The 17,503-nt window shown below is 40.4% G+C and overlaps 1 protein-coding gene and 1 long non-coding RNA gene across 4 annotated transcripts in view; one reads left to right on the top strand and one right to left on the bottom strand.

The window, feature by feature from the left end:
* Positions 1–5,636: 5,636 nt before the first annotated feature.
* On the bottom strand, positions 5,637–7,190 carry LOC142365249 (uncharacterized). The gene is made up of 2 exons (XR_012766411.1): positions 7,073–7,190; positions 5,637–6,792 (listed from the first exon to the last, which is right to left on the bottom strand). It is a non-coding gene; the product is annotated as an uncharacterized LOC142365249 (long non-coding RNA).
* An 82-nt stretch (positions 7,191–7,272) lies between these two features.
* The window catches only part of RAB3GAP2 (RAB3 GTPase activating non-catalytic protein subunit 2), a 50,948-nt gene continuing 40,717 nt past the window's right edge, over positions 7,273–17,503 (top strand). For all 3 annotated transcript variants that reach the window (XM_075413028.1, XM_075413029.1, XM_075413027.1), the window contains exon 1: positions 7,273–7,486. In XM_075413028.1, coding sequence (XP_075269143.1) covers positions 7,378–7,486 — 109 coding nt within the window. In that variant the 5' untranslated portion in view covers positions 7,273–7,377. The remainder of the gene's footprint in view (positions 7,487–17,503) is intronic.

The following is a 17,503-nucleotide window of genomic DNA, read 5'->3' as shown; positions in this document are numbered from 1 at the left end:
AGGAATCTGTGATCACCTGTATTTTCATTTACTGTTCAGTTCATGTCATCATCTAAGCTATTGCAGAAAATAACTATATCCAGCTCTTATAGATCTTTAACTACAATCACATTTTAAGCTGATGGTTGACAGACAGGAAATCCCATTTTTATCAAGACCATAGAAAACAGCCTCAAGTGTGATAAAAAAGAATTATTTGCATGCAGAGACCTAGGATAATTTCTTAGTACTGTTACTGCCTTCCAGGAAAGATGAAAGCAGACGCAAAGAAATTAAGTGCCTTGCCTAAACTGTGATAAATCAGTTGCCATTAGAAACAAAGCCTGCCCTGTCTCTCAAAAGTCTTGGCTAGGCACATATACTAAGAGTAAAGGTAAGACCAACAGTATCTGAAATTAGGGACACTGGAAACATGTATAAACAGCGCAGCCACTGCCCCACTTTTGCAGTATCCCAACATCCCTAGGAAATGTTCCAGGAATGCCTTCCCTTGCCCTACAAGAGTTTCTCTAGAGAAGTACATGGCAATAAGCTAAAATATCCGAACAAGACTAAAAGAACTCACTACTCGGAATAACACGTTATTCATAAGACTTTGACACAAACCCAATATTGTACACACAGACTTTAGAGAAGCATTTCCCCAACTTCTAATGAATGCCTGGATAGAGACTGATGTCCGTTTGTCTTCTGGTGATGATCACAGACAGGTAACCTATTATAGCGTGATTTTTTTGTTTATTAACCACTCTTCACTATTCAGTATATTTTACTTCCTTCTTTAAAAGGAAATGAAGGGCAAAAAAACCCCAACCAAAACTGAACAAAAATCCCATGTAAATTAAGTAACCAGTCACAGATCAGAAACATATTGAAGGCAAGTTTGAGAACAGGCTGCAGATTGAAAGTTATCCATCCAAACAATTCCACAAGTACTCAGAAGTCAGGCCAGGTTTGCAAGGAGTTTGCAAACTGAACAACTCAGTAAAAAGTTCACTGGATAAGACATTTGCAGTGAATGCTTTGACTGCTGAAAGGTATCCATTTAGATCCACCACACAGGCTAAATTTCTCAGGCCTTCAGCCAGATTTATCAGCCCTAAATCCCACAGATGGCAGTCTGAACTCATCCTCTGAGATGGTAAATTTGCTTTGCTGACATACAGGTTTTCTCTCATTAAGGATCATGAAGACTAGGCATCCTTTCTTGTCTATGTCTATATCTCTCCCTGATATTTCTCTCAGATCTGTGACATCAAAGTCTCCCTGTAATGAATAAAGATATTGCAAAGATGAACTTTAAATATAGAAAATGAGTATTTTTTCGCTTGATTGACAGCATGTTAGCATCTATGGGTGTATCGGCTGCATTCTTAATACTAAAACCAAAAGAGAGGTCCCTAACTTTTAAGCACCTCTCTAGAAAGTTCTAGCTTACTTGCTGAAAATCCAGATATGTGATATTCTACTGAGACAACCGATTCTTTAAAAAGATGTACTTCAGAGGAATGAATTATGTAAGAAATTAATCTTATTGGACTCTGTCACTCAATAAGCCTATGAGATTTAACTATCTTGCTTTATGTAAAACTCAAAGTAGTATCTGAAAGTTGTCTGAAGATATATATCTTAATATCTATTACTGAAATTTAACAGCAGGAGATAAAATAGAACAAACGATTGACTGATACCCACTACAAGCAAAGCTGCATTGCTGGAAAGCAATCACCTTACTTACTTCTCTCTGTTTTTGAACATTTTAAACACCAGAAAACTGTGTTAAGCTTGTTCAGATTCACTCACAAATTATTTGTAACAAAGAATTCTTGGTCTGTAAATTTTCCTGTCTAAATATTCAATATTTGAATTCTCATTCATATTGATTTGTCATAACTAGACAAAAAAATTCAGTGGGGTACACATATGCTCCATGACTGGGAGATGTAACTGGTAGAATCACAGTTGTAGTACAGGGTCTTTTTGGCAATGTTCTCCAAGATTTGGATAATTTTTTTTCTAAGACTATTTCAGCCTGTGAAATTATTTGCTGAAATATTCATGAAAAGTGAACATAGATGGGAAGAAGTATTATTGCAGTGAATTAATGACAAAACATTAATGTGCTCATAAAAGCTTCACATTTTTTGCTCAGTCTTTATATCCCTAGAAGAATAATGTAAGATATCGAGCCCAACAGCCAATGTGCTTTTTCATGGAACGCTACGATCTGGATTCTGAGGTTGGGGAACTCAGGCGATACAAAAGAATGAAAATTGGCCATGCTTAGGTAGCACAGAATGTCCTTGTTGGAAGAAGAATTCTTTATGGGCTATGCATGAATGCAGTAGTGACATTGTTAGGGTTACAATAAAGATACGGTGAGTCCCCAGTCACTGCATAGTCACCCAGGGCCGCTGCAGGCTTGGTGTCAAGCAAGCTGGGGTGGCTTGAGGAGTCAACGGAGGTAACAATTCCCCAGGACAAAAAATTGAACTATTAAATTCCCTTACTTTTCTTTCCACATTCTTTATCTCCTATTAGAAATGGCTGTGAGGCTGTGTTTAAATCCAGACCAGTGAGAGGCGGAGGTGGAACGTTCTGTGGCAGCACTTTTTTCACTTGTTAATATTATGATGGTGTCCTTGAAGACCCCTACATTTGGAACTCTGCTGTGCTAGGTGATGTACAACTATAGAGACAGTGCTTGCCCTCAAGAACACCTAATCCTCCATTTATTTCTTCCACTTGGGTGAAATACATCATTCCATATTTGCTTTCAAAACTCCTCTTTCAGCTTTGATACCTTTTGTTCTCTAGCGCAAATCACAACTGCCTTTTTTTTTTCCCCTTACTTCTGCCTGCTCTTCAGCTGCATCTTGTCTTCATCAAAACTAATTTAGTTAATTCTCCGTTTTAAAACCTGGCTATGGTGCCTGGTCCACGGTTGCTTGGCAACAGCTACCCTCCGCACGCAGAGATAACAGGCAGGCAGGGATGCCAGTCTGAGTCTGGCCCAGGAAGGTGAGAAAAAAAGGAGCAAGACAGATTGCCTCCCTCCAGGCTTTCACACTGCACATCGTACTGCTGCACACTGGCAGATATGTAGGAGGGGCAGGGTTTGCTTTCATTTCCAGAACTGGTTTTTCAAATAAAAAATACTGGCTCAGCGCAGGATAGGAATCAAGTGCGCACGACAGTACGTTTTGGATGCATATACAGATGTAAGATATTCTATTATTAAGCATTAGGCATGGATTACAGTTAATCAAATACCAACACTTACAACTTCACATAAGCCCGAAGTGCACCAAGGAGGAATGTGCATAACTTTATTACACAGAAATTAGCGGACTAAGTGTTGCAATGTCCAACCAGAAGGCCTGGCATTTCCAAGAGGGATACGTAGGATCCAGCAGGATTTATGGTACAAATCCCTTCTGTCCCAAAACTGCCTTTCAAAAATGCAGAGGAAACTGTGGGAAGAAAACTCTCGGGGTTTTCACCATCCTGTATAGGTATTTGTATGTGGGAATATACCTTGGCTCTCTGTTAAAACAGTTTTTAAACCACAACTTTAGGTGAAAATCAAGAAAAGCAAAATAGAAGACTCTGAGTGGGCAACATCAATCACAAACATTCAGCGATCAAAAAAGATCCAGATTACCTTAAAAATCTTACTACTTCAAAAATAAAAATCCGGAATATGAATTTAGGATTCAGGCTATCAACAGTGGGGTGAAAATATTCTTTAATTGAAGGCCAGGATAGTAAACACATGTCTCCAGAAATATTTGTGAATAAAATCTCAAGAGTAGCCAAGTCAAGACACTAGTCTTCATGCCTCCCACATTATCTCAAGTTGCAAAGGATGAATTTGGAGCAAGGCACAGACAGAATTTTGTTAAGCCTTACAGGCTGTTGTAGATACATTTCAGCTGGAGCTGCCTTCAGTGGCCCGCCTAAGTATGTAGCGAGGCAAAAAGGTTGCTTAAATCCAGACTTAACCCAACCCAGAATGGTAAGAAGAGACACACTGTTCAGCCCTCCCTATCTTCACTCCCAGCCTGCCTTTTCTGTGAGTCCGAACATCTAGTCTAGGGACAAAATAGAAGAAACTTCTTTGGTATGTTCACTTCCCTCCACGAACTCAAGGCTTAGAATGTATTTTTTCTGCATGCAAGAAATGTAATTTATAGGAAGAGAGAGAGATCATGTTCATCTTTAGTCCTCCAAGGCATCTTTCTGTCCTCCATTCTTCAAATACAACATTTACCAGATTTCACAAAGTGTCTGTAACAGTAGTAATCAATCTTCGTGCTTCTAGCCCTTCCCCAGTTCTGCCTCATGCCTGTGTGGGAGCTCTGAACTCACTGAAGAATCCAATGCCATATCCACTAGATACAGACAGAAAGGCCTGTTGCAGATACCCCAAGACAGACAATTTTGCAACATACAGCTCTTGTTATATCTTTATATTTTATATATTTTTATATAAATCTAGGTTTATAAATTTACATGAAAATGTAAGTATGCAAATTGATGTTCAGAGGTGACAAACGACCATATGTTGTATTGAAGCTTTGGGAACTGCGGACATTCGGTGTGTGCGAGACAACAGACACCACTTACTGAGGCATCTAAGGATGCAGTTCTGTCCTTAGCTGTGATTAGACAGCAGTGAAAGATTCGGTACAGGCACAAACGTTTGACCGAGATTCGACATATTCTCTCTGTTCTCCGCATTTTATTGAACGCAGATTACTTTTTGCTGCCTCCCCACAAGTGCGAACTGCATGACTGGGAAGGCACTTACACGTGTATTTGATAAGGTGGTTGTATCAAGTTGACATTAAGGTATAGCTGTGTCTGCTGTAACTATTACTAAATTGCAGGCTTCATTTTCCCTTATTATCAAAGACCAAATTCAGGACTCTGCAGATGATAGTATAATCACATTCATTTATACTAACTAGCATGAATAAATGACAGGTGGAGATCATCACTGGTGATGAAGAAAGCAGAGTTTTATGCACGGTACTCCACAGATCTGTATATTGACCCTGAGCAAATCACTCAATCTTTCATTATCTTCATTTCCGTAAGTGAAAATCCCTAACATCCATAATGATGCGTTTTTGTAAACTGCATTAAGGGCTCCAAATGACAGGACCTATGTAAATGCAAAGTATTGTTATTACTGTAAATGTATTGTTAATTTTGGGTATTAAGCATTTATGTGAATAGCTTCAAGAACTTTGCTTAATATTTACGACAGAGGTTTTTCATAGCGTTTTTCTTAACAGACTCCCATATGGTTACAACGAATATTTAAAAATTAGTAACTATTGAAGAAGGTATAACACATAACAGGTTAATTCAGTGGCCAAAGTGATAACGTTGAGTTCATCAGGGTTCAACCCTGTCTTGAAACATTAACTAACTCATTTGCTGAATTATTCATTACCTTATTTTATGCATTAATTGGTATCTTGGCAGTTTCGTAACTTGACTTCTTTGTGTACAGCAAACGAAGCAGGGATATGACAGCGTCTCTACACTGTTCACTAGTCTCTAAATAAGGAAATTTTCATAATGTGATGAAAGCATCACTAAAGAACGACAAACCAGGTCGTTAATTTAATTTCTTGCATAATCTTTATTTATTCACTTGACATTACTAGTGACTGTGCATGTTACAGATCTAAAATGTCCTTTTTTCCCCCCCCCACAGGCTTTACATGTTTAATTAGAGCATCTTCAAAGTCATTAGCCATTCCTCAATACCAGTTGCTTTCAACCTTTCCCACACTGTGACCTTATTTTCCAAGCACCTCTTTCCCATTGGTACGCAGCGCTTAATTTTATGCCCATTCAGAAAAACGGGATTTAACACCTCTGTATTGAAATAGGCACAGGATTATTCATCTGCTTAAATTCAAGTCTAACCTGCGTATTGCCTGAGGAGCCGCAGATTTTAAATGTAAAAACAAAATGTCCCTGCTGTTGCCAAGGGCAAAAATGCTATTGAGTCCTGATTACCGCCACAAAATAGAACAGCTGAAGACATTAAAAAGTTGTCAGTCAAAGCCAGTTTCTTTGAAAGTCTGACAGAGATTTTCTAGAGTTTATAGTCTATTACAGTCAGTGCCTTCAGGGAAGTCCAAATGGATTCCAGTTTGGAATGAAACTTCTCTTAGTAAAAATGTGTTGTCTTTATGAGTTTAATGGGCACGCGAAAAAACCCTAGACCACAAACCAAACTTTCAGAATGACTTGGACTACTTGCTCAATCATTTCTGCTTTTAACTATTAAAGACACAAACGGATTGTTATCAACCAAATAAAAAACATCTGTGTGAAAACAAGCAATCATATTTTATAGATATAAAAAAAGAGCCTGGTAAAGTAAGATCCATTACAAAAAATTGTAAAGTTCTGCAGACAAGGCAATTTCCATCTTTTCAGGGCCTAGCAAACATCCCCTGGTGATCTTTCCACACATGCTTTTTTTCCCCTTGCCCTAGGGGAAGATTTTCGTCAAAGCAACATAGGCATTTAGGGCCACGTTGGTTCATCCCGAGGCCTGGGCGATGAGGTTGGATCAGCGTTTGGGGCCATGTTGGTTCATCCCGAGGCCTGGATGATGAGGTTGTACCAGCATCTTGGAGTGCCTTCCTTCGGACCCAAGCCGGCCGGGAAGCCGCCCCAGTTTCCCTGTCAAGTACGCCGCCGTTACCACCAAAGCAGCTCTCGCATGCCGACTGCTGCTGCTGACTGCGTAAGGAGTCGGCCCTGAAAAGCCAACACAGGGCTTGGCGGCCGTTCCCCCTCCCGGGTCTGCCCAGACCGGGCGCTCGCAGCCGGGTCACCATCACAGCGAGCCCCGAGCGCCGCGGGCCTACGGCGGCTCCCAACCGGGAGGCGCCGCTCTGCGCCCGGGCCCTCCCCGCGGCCCCGTCCGGCTGCAGGCTCAGGGGCCGGGAAGAGAAGGGGCAGGGAGGCCGCCACCCTCCTTAGGAACCGCGGCGGGGAAGCAGCGCCCGCCATCACCAGCCCCATCCCCTCAGAGCACCTGCCGACTCCACCGGTTGCGCCCGCGCGCCGCCACGTCGCTGCTCGAAGGGGGCGGAGTCCGACGCGCAGGGGCGCGACCCCGGCCCGGCCGCTCCGCGGCTGCCGCCGGCTCCGCCCCAGCCCCGCCCCTGGCCCGGGGCGGACGGGGACACGTGACAGCCCCCGCGGCACGCGGAAGAGGGAAGCGCCTCTCCTCGCCGCGCATGCGCCCTGCCCAGGGCCGCGCGGCGCCGGGCGTGAGGGAAGTCGGCGAGCGTTTCCGGGTTGGGCGGCGGCTCCTCCGGTACTGCCGGTGCCGGCAGTATGTCGTGCGCCCTGATTCCCTTCGGCCACTTCCAGGACCTGGAGGCGGCTCGCGACTTCCTGTGCCCGCACCGCCGCCAGGGCAGCGCCGCGGCCGGCCGGGAGAGCGGTGAGTCCGCCCCGCGAGGCGGGGGAGCGGGGGGCCCGCTTCGGCCCGGCCCGGCCCGGCCGGTCTGTTCCCCGCGGCCCCCTCGGGGCTCCGACCCTCCCGCCGAGAGCCGCCTGGCGACGGGGGCCTGTCCCGGCAGGGCCGGGTGCCCCTGCCCGGTGGCCGCAGGCCTCGGGTGCCGGCCGGGCTCTGGGCTCGCTCGTCCCCGCGCCGCTGACCGTCCCTGTCCGCTCCAGGGTGTGCCGGGGGCGCGCAAGAGGTGACCGCGGGTAGCCGAGTGCTCGGCGTCGTTACTGCCATAAAGCGCTGCGAAGGGCCGCAGGGTGTCCTGCTGCAGGTGCCACGTCTACCTGCTGCCTACAGACCTGTAAATTCAGGTTTCTCTGGTGTCTGGAAGCGTCAGGGTGCTCAGCTGTTCTCAGACGTCGGCCCTTACCCTGTAGCGTGTGGGTGAAGCTCTTTGGCCACAGACTGTGTGCGCCACAAACTTCGAGATGAAAGTTTGCAGTTTTCTTGCTAGGGGAGTGCAGTTGTCTGAAGGTGTTCTAGTACAGTTAACAGATTAAACAGAGTAACAGTTAAATATGTTCTAGTTTCACATTAAGCAGAGTAACAGTTAAAGATGTTGTAGTAAAGTTAGCAGATATTGTGTGTGCAGGGTTGTCTAATAGTGCAAAGCGTGCTTAAAGTATACTAAAGATCTAGTTTGGCAGCTTAAATTAAAAGACAATAAGTTTTACAGTCCAGAGTTGCAGACCAGGTGTCTGTTGTGTGAGGCAATGCACAGAGCAAGCTGAGCTGTCTGGCACAGAAGCTGTATTCGCAACAGAGAAGGAGGACTGACAGATCTATGCCCAGGATAGACACTACAGGGAAATGAAACACTGGCCTCTATGTTGTTAATGCCATACTGTGTTAACTGTTTTTGGCTGATGTTTTGGCTTTCTGGCAACAGCATGGAAGGGAAAGCATTTGAAGAATTTAGTGAGGATCCTTGTGAAGTCCTCTCAGCTGTAAACAGAGCTATGAGAGAAGGGAGCAAGGTGCTTGTTTGAAAAGCTTAAAAGGTCTGTGGGGTAGTTAAAAGAGGGGGAGATCACAGGATGGTTTGTGTTGGAAGGCACCTGTAAAGTCCACCCAGTGCAATCCCCCTGCCGTGGGCAGGGACATCTTTCGCTAGATCAGGTTAGGCAAAGCCCTGTCCAACCTGACCTTGAACACTTGCAATGATGGGACATCCATAACTTCTCTGGGCAACTTGTTCCAGTGTCTCACCACCTTCATTGTAAAGAATTTCTTCCATGTATCCAGTCTAAATCTGCCCTCTTTCAGTTTATGACTGTTGGCCCTTGTCCTGTCGCTACAGGTCCCGGTAAAAAGTTAACAGTTGTGAAAAAGTTTTAAAAGTACACTGTATGATCAGCTAGTTTACCACTAAAAATTCTGTATGCATATTGTTATATTTTTATTATTGCTTTCTTTTTTTCTTCAGTATTAAATTTAATTTGCTTTATTGTTGAAGCGCACCTGGAAGAAAGTAATTCTGAAAGAATTTTATGCAGCCAGTCTTCATTATCCAAAACTTTTGGTAGAAAATAGTTACGTGCTGCTACTTGTGCTTGTTGTTTGACTCTAGTAATGCTCTGAAAAATGCATACAGATTCCATCTGGCTTTTCTTTTGGTATTGTCCGTATCTAAAGGAGGGATTCTGGAACCAGTAGGGTCCTGTTAGTGCCTCTTGAATGCTGAAAATAAAAGCAAAAGATTGTAATGTGTTCGGGTTTCTAAAACTATGTGCTGAAAGAAATGGAAATATTTCTTTTGTATTTGGTGCTGTGAGATAAGTTTGTGTAAAATAACTTTTTGGATGCTTTTGTTGGAGTGGATTTATCAAATGGCAGCTCTAAAGGTATGTTTTAAAACCACAATAATTATAGAGGTAAAAATGATGCATATTCTAAAATGTGGTGTTCTTCCATTTTAACGAGTTGGCTGTGTTCTGGACTATTTTTGTATTTGCTCATCCAATCATTGAGGCAGTGTCAGATTTTATTGTTTTTCAAAATATTGCCCAATTAGATTTTTTGAGATCTTTTTGTACTTGTGGCTGTAGTTTTTTGATACCACAGCTGTTTTCATGGTTCAGGATAAATGAGCATGAATGTAAGTAAGAGTTGTTTTGCAGCAGAAGCCCTTAGTGTGTTCATCTTTGACAGTGAGAAATGCTGTTACAATTTGCAGAGGTATCTGAAGTTAGAAATAAGTGAGTTATCCTACGTCAGAAAGACTGGATTTGGTTGCATGGAACAGGAGATTCTTTTCCCTTTAGGGTTGTTGCCACAAGTCTGCTTTGCTGCTGCTTTGTGGCCTAGCCAACTGGATGGCTAAGCTGCCAGGGTGGTTTTGAAACACAGGTTGAGTCGAGATGATGTGGGTCCTGCAGCTACTGCTCGTGACTTGGTCTTGCACCTACAATTATTGCTCTCATTGGAAGTACTTAATTCAGTTCTTCATTCTCTCTTCCTTTATTTTTTTTTTCACCTACATACTAATTATTTCATTTTTCTTCATAAGCAACTGGCTTGTTGCATGGCAGTCCAAAATTATTCGCTTTTCTCTTTGATGGTTGTTGTGTACCTTGACTTATGCTTTATCTACAGCAAGGAGTTCTTCCATGTGAACAATTTAAGTGAGGCAGTGTGAGAATGTAAACCAAATCTCTGCTTCTGATGTTGTGCACCAAAGAAATTAAAAAAAAAAAATTTCCAAGCAAGTTTTTGTTTGTTTTTAAGTGCATATTGCACTTTTATGGCACAAAGAAACAAAGCAAATATTCTCGATTAAGCAAGATACAAATAAATGGTTTATATCAGAGAATGCTTTAGTAAAAACTGTTCCAGAATGTACTGTTTTAAAACAGTAGTTTAATGAAGTCGTACATTTTAAAAATTGAATTTTAATCTGCTTTTATATTTTTACTCTTTAGGGAAAGAAACTGAAGAGTAGTTTGTTTTTACTGATAAGTTCAACAAAGAAAATATATTCATTTTCTATCAAACACAGATTTTATACTTAAGCTATGTTCATTCGCATATAAGCAATTACATAAATATTAATAAACACGTATCAAAGTTCTAAGTATTTTTTATTTTAAACTGGAGAACCAGTACCTTTTAGTTACTTTTTTTTTTCTTGTGTGGGTTTTGTTGTTGTTGTTAAAGTTACGCTGCATTTGTATGGAAGCTCTTTCACTAGTATTTAAATTTTATAGTTAGACGAAAATGCCGGGTAACTTAGGAAAATAAATGTTCGTTAAATATTTTTGTTTAGCGAAGAGTATTTCAATTAAGAAATTGATTGCTTTTTTTCTTCAATCATAATTTAATGTTTTAGGTGCTTAGTAGAATTTTCGAAAGCTCCTGTCAGATTTTGGATAAAAAATGTTTTTGAAAAGATGCCTCCAGGATCTTCAGTGTGTGTGATTTAGAGGTTTTGTTAGAAGCTGTAGGTCTCTCTTTTTTGACTTCTTAATTATAGATAGATGAAGTTTTATGAACTATAGATAGATGAAGTTTTGGCCATTTTTTCATTCTAACCAAACTAACAAAGATATTTTCTGTGAGTGTACTGGCTACATCAAAATCTAGAGTGAGTAATGTAAAAGCATTGTTGTAGATACATTTTAAATGAAAAGAATTTGCTTGCTTCTGAAAATACAAGGAGTATACATTTCTAAATCACTATGTGACACTGTGACTTTAATAAAAGTTGGAAGTTAGATATCTCTAGTATGAATAAAAAAGCTGTACCTGGTCATATTGGACATAGCAGTCTATTAAAGTTAATCTAGGTTGTCAATTTCAAATTTTATTTGAAAGGGCTTATGAAAGTGCTATATAAAAAAATCTGCATTTCTGTGCTAAGGGAACTTTATTTTTTTCTTTTTTCTTCCTTTGTGTAAGTAAACATTTGAACACCTTCAACAGTAGAAAAAGATGATGGAAAGTATCCTATCAACTACAACTTCACTTAATCTATTTCTATAGCCCAACAGTTTGTCTAGTTTGTGCAAAGGATATGTTTGTCTGGTAAACTAAGGAGCAAAAGAAAAGGTGTCCTCCTTTGAACCTCCTGTAAAGTTAAGTTCTGCAGGTGCCTGTTTCCTGCTAGGTCAGGAAACACTGGAGGGAAGGATTCATGTCGTTCTTGCTCATGTTATGCAATCGTGTGTTAAGATGCTAATAATGCAATGCTGAAATAGCTGAAGAAAGGTTCATAGACTGTTTGAGGTGACCATTGATCTGCCGTGAAGCAAAATACAGCTACTTTTTTATTAGAATAAAAGGTGTTGGGGTGCATCTTGCCTCACATAGCTTAAATAAATAAAAAAGGTATTATGGAGTAAGGTGGTTAAAGGTGCTTCATATGGAGTTCCCATACCTTTATTCTCTAGGGAATAAAAAAGGTTTTGAATGCTTTTTCGTATTTTAATGAACAGAATAAAGTGTGAGAATTTAAGATTCTTGGGAAAAGTTAATGCTAACAGTCAGGCACAAATCCTCTGTGTAGCTTGAGCCTAGTGGTTTTCAAGTGGCTTTGAAAACTGCTGTTTCGTATGTGCAAATACTGGGAATAGTAAGTGTTTGCATTATATTTAGTTTGACAGCTTGCTGTGTTGAAGATGTTTTGGGATGTGTGTTGTCTAGATCAGAAAACAGCTGTACTAGTTAACTCTGTTATACAACTGTCTTTAATAAGGCATACACTTGAAAGACAAGATCCATCTTATTTGCAAAATGTAATAAAGCTTCACAAGCATAACAGTTTCAGCATTAAGAAATTAATGGATATGTAATTGAAAATAGTAGAAAATTGATCAGTAAAGACACATAATACTTTTATAATCTTTATAATTTGAGGAATTTAACTACAATTTCTGTAAAGTGATATTTGTCTCTAGTCTGCCTGTATACTCTGAGCTTGAACTGTGTGTATTAAAATATTTGATAGGCTTCATGGCAGCAATCCAGTGACGTAGTCAGGCAGGACTGCTGCTAACTAAACTTCAGGGGTGTTACTGATTTTTTTAATTTCATATTACTTTTCTGGAGTGCAGATATTTTTAGTTCCCAAATGTGTTTATCTCCCATTACCTAAATTAAATTAATAATAATAATAAAAAAAACCCCAAAATCAAACTCGTCCTTAGGAGTTCCCAAGCAATGATACTGGCATCTGTAATAGTGAGCTGGTCGCTTCAGAGCAGTGTGTGGCACAGCACACAGCTTTGAGATGCTGCTGCTTGTTCAGGGGGAAGAAAAAAATTAACTCCCTGGTTTAGGGGGTTGCGCAGTACTATGAGGTGTCACTTTACTGCTTCTTTTTACAGTAGGAATGATGTTTTAAGCCTGACAGAGAAACGCTTCTCCAAAATCCAGCCCTGTTACATTGACAGCATCCTGAAAAGTGCTCTTCAGTCCAGTTCCTCTAAACATCATCTTTGGAGTTGTGCTTGCACACTTTGTTTTATCTGGATTAACTAATTTAATTCAGAAATACAGAAGGCCAGGCTTTTTATTTCAGAGTTGCAAACAAGATTACAAAGAAAAAAATACGTTACAAAATTAAATTCTAGATTGCATTTAGCAGTAGGGTTGTTCTTAACTGTTTCTGTATTCCTCTTATTGAATTTGGTATATTCCTATTGAAAGTCTCCTGACAAACTCTTTTATATTGCCTCTTTAATCAGATCCTCCCTCTCTAGATTGCATTATGTACATTTAAGATTCCTTGCTTTCAGCTTTCTTATAAAATATCATAGAACTATGCACACTACTGGAATTGTGTTACATCTGTAATTGTTAATACATTCTGACATAATGGGGAAGCCTAAATGACATGCTGTCAACACACATGAGAGAATGGTGTCAGAGTACTTTGTCCAAATTAACTTTGCTCCTGAGTTTTTTTTTTTCTGTTTTAGCACCTCCTTTACTGGATAGACTTCCTTCTTTCTTGCTGTAGCTTAAGCTGTCACTTGCACGTGAAAGAAAGCTGTTTTGTTTGTAATTTGTTTAATTTGTTTCCTGTTCTATACATCGTCACAAAACTTGGTGTCGTGTCCCCCTGCCTTGGTACCTCAGACTTTTGTTTTGGAGTTAAATTACAACTGTAAGCCATGGAAATTTGCAGCATTACTTTAAAGAATCTATGTGGAACCTGGATTAATTTTAACTTGGTCACCTTTTATTCTGTTGAAAGCAGTTGTGACCATCTAAAGGAAGAGAAGTTGCTCAAATGGTTCTTTTTCAGATTAGTGAGCTAGCTTAGTTTGAGCGTCATCTTTTTTTCTGCTTACGGATGTCTGAGGTGGTAAGAGAAAACAAACGTAGTACTAGTCTCAAAAGGGGCCTGCTGATAATGCTGGCAAAATAACCTGATATATTTGTCAGTCTCCATATTGGAGGAACTTTGGGAATAAATGGCCTATGATTACTGAATAACAAGAAGATTCTAAACTATTTCTAATATTCCTTGGCTTGAAGAGAAAAGAGACTGTTTTCTGTTTTGTCACTAATCATGCAGTCCAGTGATATCAGAATTGCAGTAAATATACATAGAACAAATCTGAAACTCTTGCACTTAAGTAATAGTGCAAGAAATGATTGCTTATTATTTTTATAAGTTCTTTAAGCATGGATGGGGAACAAGCTGGAAGATCATAAACTTAACAAACTGCACACATGCAGTTAAGTGCCATGGTTTAACCCTGGTAGGCCGCTAACACCAGACAGCTGCTCGCTCACTCACCCCTACAGAGGGATGGGGAAGAGACTTGGAAGGGTAAAGGGGAGAAAACTTGTGAGCTGACATAAAGACAGTTTAATAGGTAAAGCAAAAGCTCTGCATGCAGTCAAAGCAAAATAATCAATTCATTCACTGCTTCCCATCAGCAGGCAGGTGTTTAGTCATCTCCAGAAAAGCAGGGCTCCATCACGCACAGCTGCTTGGGCAAACGCACGCCATAACTCTGAACATCACCCCCCTCCCTCTCTCCCTTCCTTCCCCCAGATTTTCTTGCTGGGCAGGATGTCATGTGCTGTGGGATATCCCTTTGGTCAGTTGGGGTCAGATGTCGCAGTTGTGTCCACTCCCAACTTCTTACACACCCACAGCCTGCTTGCTGCAGGGCAGTGTGAGAAGCAGAAAAGGCCTTGATGCTGTGTAAGCACTGCTCGGCAGTGGCTAAAACATCGGTGTGTTTGTGACATCGCAAATCCAGAACATAGCACCGTACTGGCTACTATGAAGAAAATTAACTCTATCCCAGCCAAAACCAGTATATAAAGATATGAAATAAATAGATGCATGACTTGGTTTTGTTTATCATTTTTATATGTACAAAGAGTGTACATACTAGTTTTTTGGCTGATGCAGCTTGATATTTTATGTCCAATAATGTAAAACTGGTTGAGGACACATTATTGGCTTGTGCATGAGTTGATAATTTTCTTATTTCTTTGAAAGAAAATAATCTATGAACATGAACTTGCTTGTTTTAAAGCTGTGCGTCAGTGTAGGTAGGGGTAGTTTGGCCTTTGTGTCTCTGGGGGTCCAGTTTTCAACACATGCTCTCCCACTTGGGCAAAGATAAACTCTTCTGGGCAAGCCATGCCAAGCAAGTCCTCTGGTAGCCTGCTGCATAGAGCTGGAACATAGACGTGAGGACAGGAGGGAAAGGCTTCTGCGCCTGCCCCAGGTCATCATGCTGCTGTGGAAGGGAGGACACTGTCAGTTTTCTGTGCCCGGAGATATATTCTGCAATTTGGGGAGGAAGTCTTAGACTGAGTAAAAACGTCTTTCATATTGAATTTGACCTGTTAAGTGCCAGTTAGACTTCATTGGTCTAGATCTGTTGCTAAGGTTTCTTTTTCTTCTGTTCTTGTCTTTTAAACAAAACATGCTTATCAGTAGAAATTGTTCTTTTGGGTATTAAGTTTATGGTGAGTATGCTTGAAACGAGTTTTCTTATTAACACCAGTGCTGCACATGTGCAATGTTTAAAGCAGGTCTAAAATTTCAAATGTGCTGATGGTGGAGTTTTAATGCTATATACTTCAAATTAAAGAATGAAAGGGTTCTTGTAGACCCAGTAGATTAACTTTTATTTTTGTAATCTCTGCAGTAAACCAATATCTGGAATATTGCTGCTGCTTTATCAAAGTAGGGAGAACTGTTTACCAGCCATCTGCTGTTAGTCAGAGATGGAGATGAATGGAAATGTAGATTTGCACAGGAAAGCTTGTTTTTTCCCAGCAATGGACTGGAAAAAATTAATGTGTTCCAAGTTAAGAACTGTTCAGGGCTTGTTTAGGTATTGGTTACTAGATAACGTCTTACGTTCCACAGTTGCTAGTGCTGATCCTTTAATGTTACTAAAGGAAATGGTGGGGTATTTCTCAAAATCTTCATTGTAAACAGAACTTGGATCCTATGTCATCTCTCGCTTGACCAACCTTATCAGGTGCTGGTGCATGGGAAAGTCTCTGCAAGCTGACAGCTTCTATGGGATATTTTGTAATTCATTGGCACAAGTGAATAACAGTGTACATGGAGTTAAAGTGGGACAGGTGTATCCCTCTGTTGCTTCTCTGTCCATGGTTTCAGAGATGTCTATTGTTTAACGCCTTGCTTGATTAGCCATTGCATATGTAAATTATCTGAATAATAGGGATAAGGAAACAATTTCATTTTTAATTTGAGTTCTTTTTAAAAAAAGAATTATTGTATGGCAGAAAGGAAGGAATGCATGCAGGAGCTTGAGAAATACATATGATTAGAATGTGCAGGGGAAATCTGTAGTGTGGAGGATGGATTTGAAGGAGCAAGCTTGTAAACCCTTGCAAGCTGAAGGACATTCTGGCTTTGCAGAGCAGGTCGCAGTTCTGAAGATCTCTGCAGCTTCATCAGTGGGATGGTGCCTCACCATTACCTCATTTTTCCATCCTTTTTGATTAATCTAGCTTCATCCAAGGAACATGACAACCACCATGAAAATGTAGCTATTAGCAAAGAGGCAGCATGAATCCTCACCACTGAAGTTTTATGTTGGGTGTTCAGTCTCAGAATTGAAGTGGCTAAGGTTTCTTGGAAGGGTTGGTCACTCTGTGCTGTAGGGAAGGCATTGGCCATGACGGTGTTGCTTGGCTATGATATGTTTCTCTCTGGACTGTGGCATACTGGCAGATTTCTTTCCTCCACGAATTTTATAGGAAGCAGATCTTGTTGCCTTTTGAGATAATAAAATGCAAACAGAAGTAGAATTATGTTAGCTGTCTCTGCCTTAAACTAAATATTGAAGTTATTTACTGTTTTCTTTTTGGGGTTTATATTCAACAAAGTATTTGCCATAATTCTCCTTTGTATATTTGTACACTGAAAGATTCTCAACCTCAAATACAAGATGAGACTGTGACCCTCGGAAGCTTGTTACTTGTATTGTTATGCCTGAAATAACGGTGCAGTCAGATCTGTATTTGATGATAATGCAATAAAACTGGCTGACTTGCCCATTTTCTAGATGGTACAGACCTTTCAATTTTAAGAAAGGTAATTCATAGAGTGGGCATTTTGTCTTTTACAATCTTGTGAAATACTTTCTTAACAGCGTTGGCGGAAACTTTTTTCTTAAGCCGAAATATTTTTTTTAAAGTTTTTTGTCTTCATTAGCCATACAAAAGTTTAAAAATCTGTCTAAAGAGACAGAATACAGATTTCTGTTTTGTTGTACTGGATTTTGCCTTTCTTTTGTGGTAAAGGAACCAGAATTTTTAGACCAAATGAAATTGGAGTGTTCTTGGTACAAACCTTATTGTCCATACTGTTTGCCATCCAAAATGGCGAAATCTTCCTTGCTTATAACTAAATTTAGACTGAATTGAGACATGGCATTTAAACAACTTAAGGTCAAAGTATCCATGACATCAGTTAATGAAAAACTTTAAAGAAATCCTTGG

This window comes from Opisthocomus hoazin, chromosome 2 (genome assembly GCF_030867145.1).
Source record: "Opisthocomus hoazin isolate bOpiHoa1 chromosome 2, bOpiHoa1.hap1, whole genome shotgun sequence".
Taxonomy (NCBI): domain Eukaryota; kingdom Metazoa; phylum Chordata; class Aves; order Opisthocomiformes; family Opisthocomidae; genus Opisthocomus; species Opisthocomus hoazin.
Note: the sequence above shows the minus strand (reverse complement) of the source record. Positions and strands in the feature narration are given on the sequence as shown.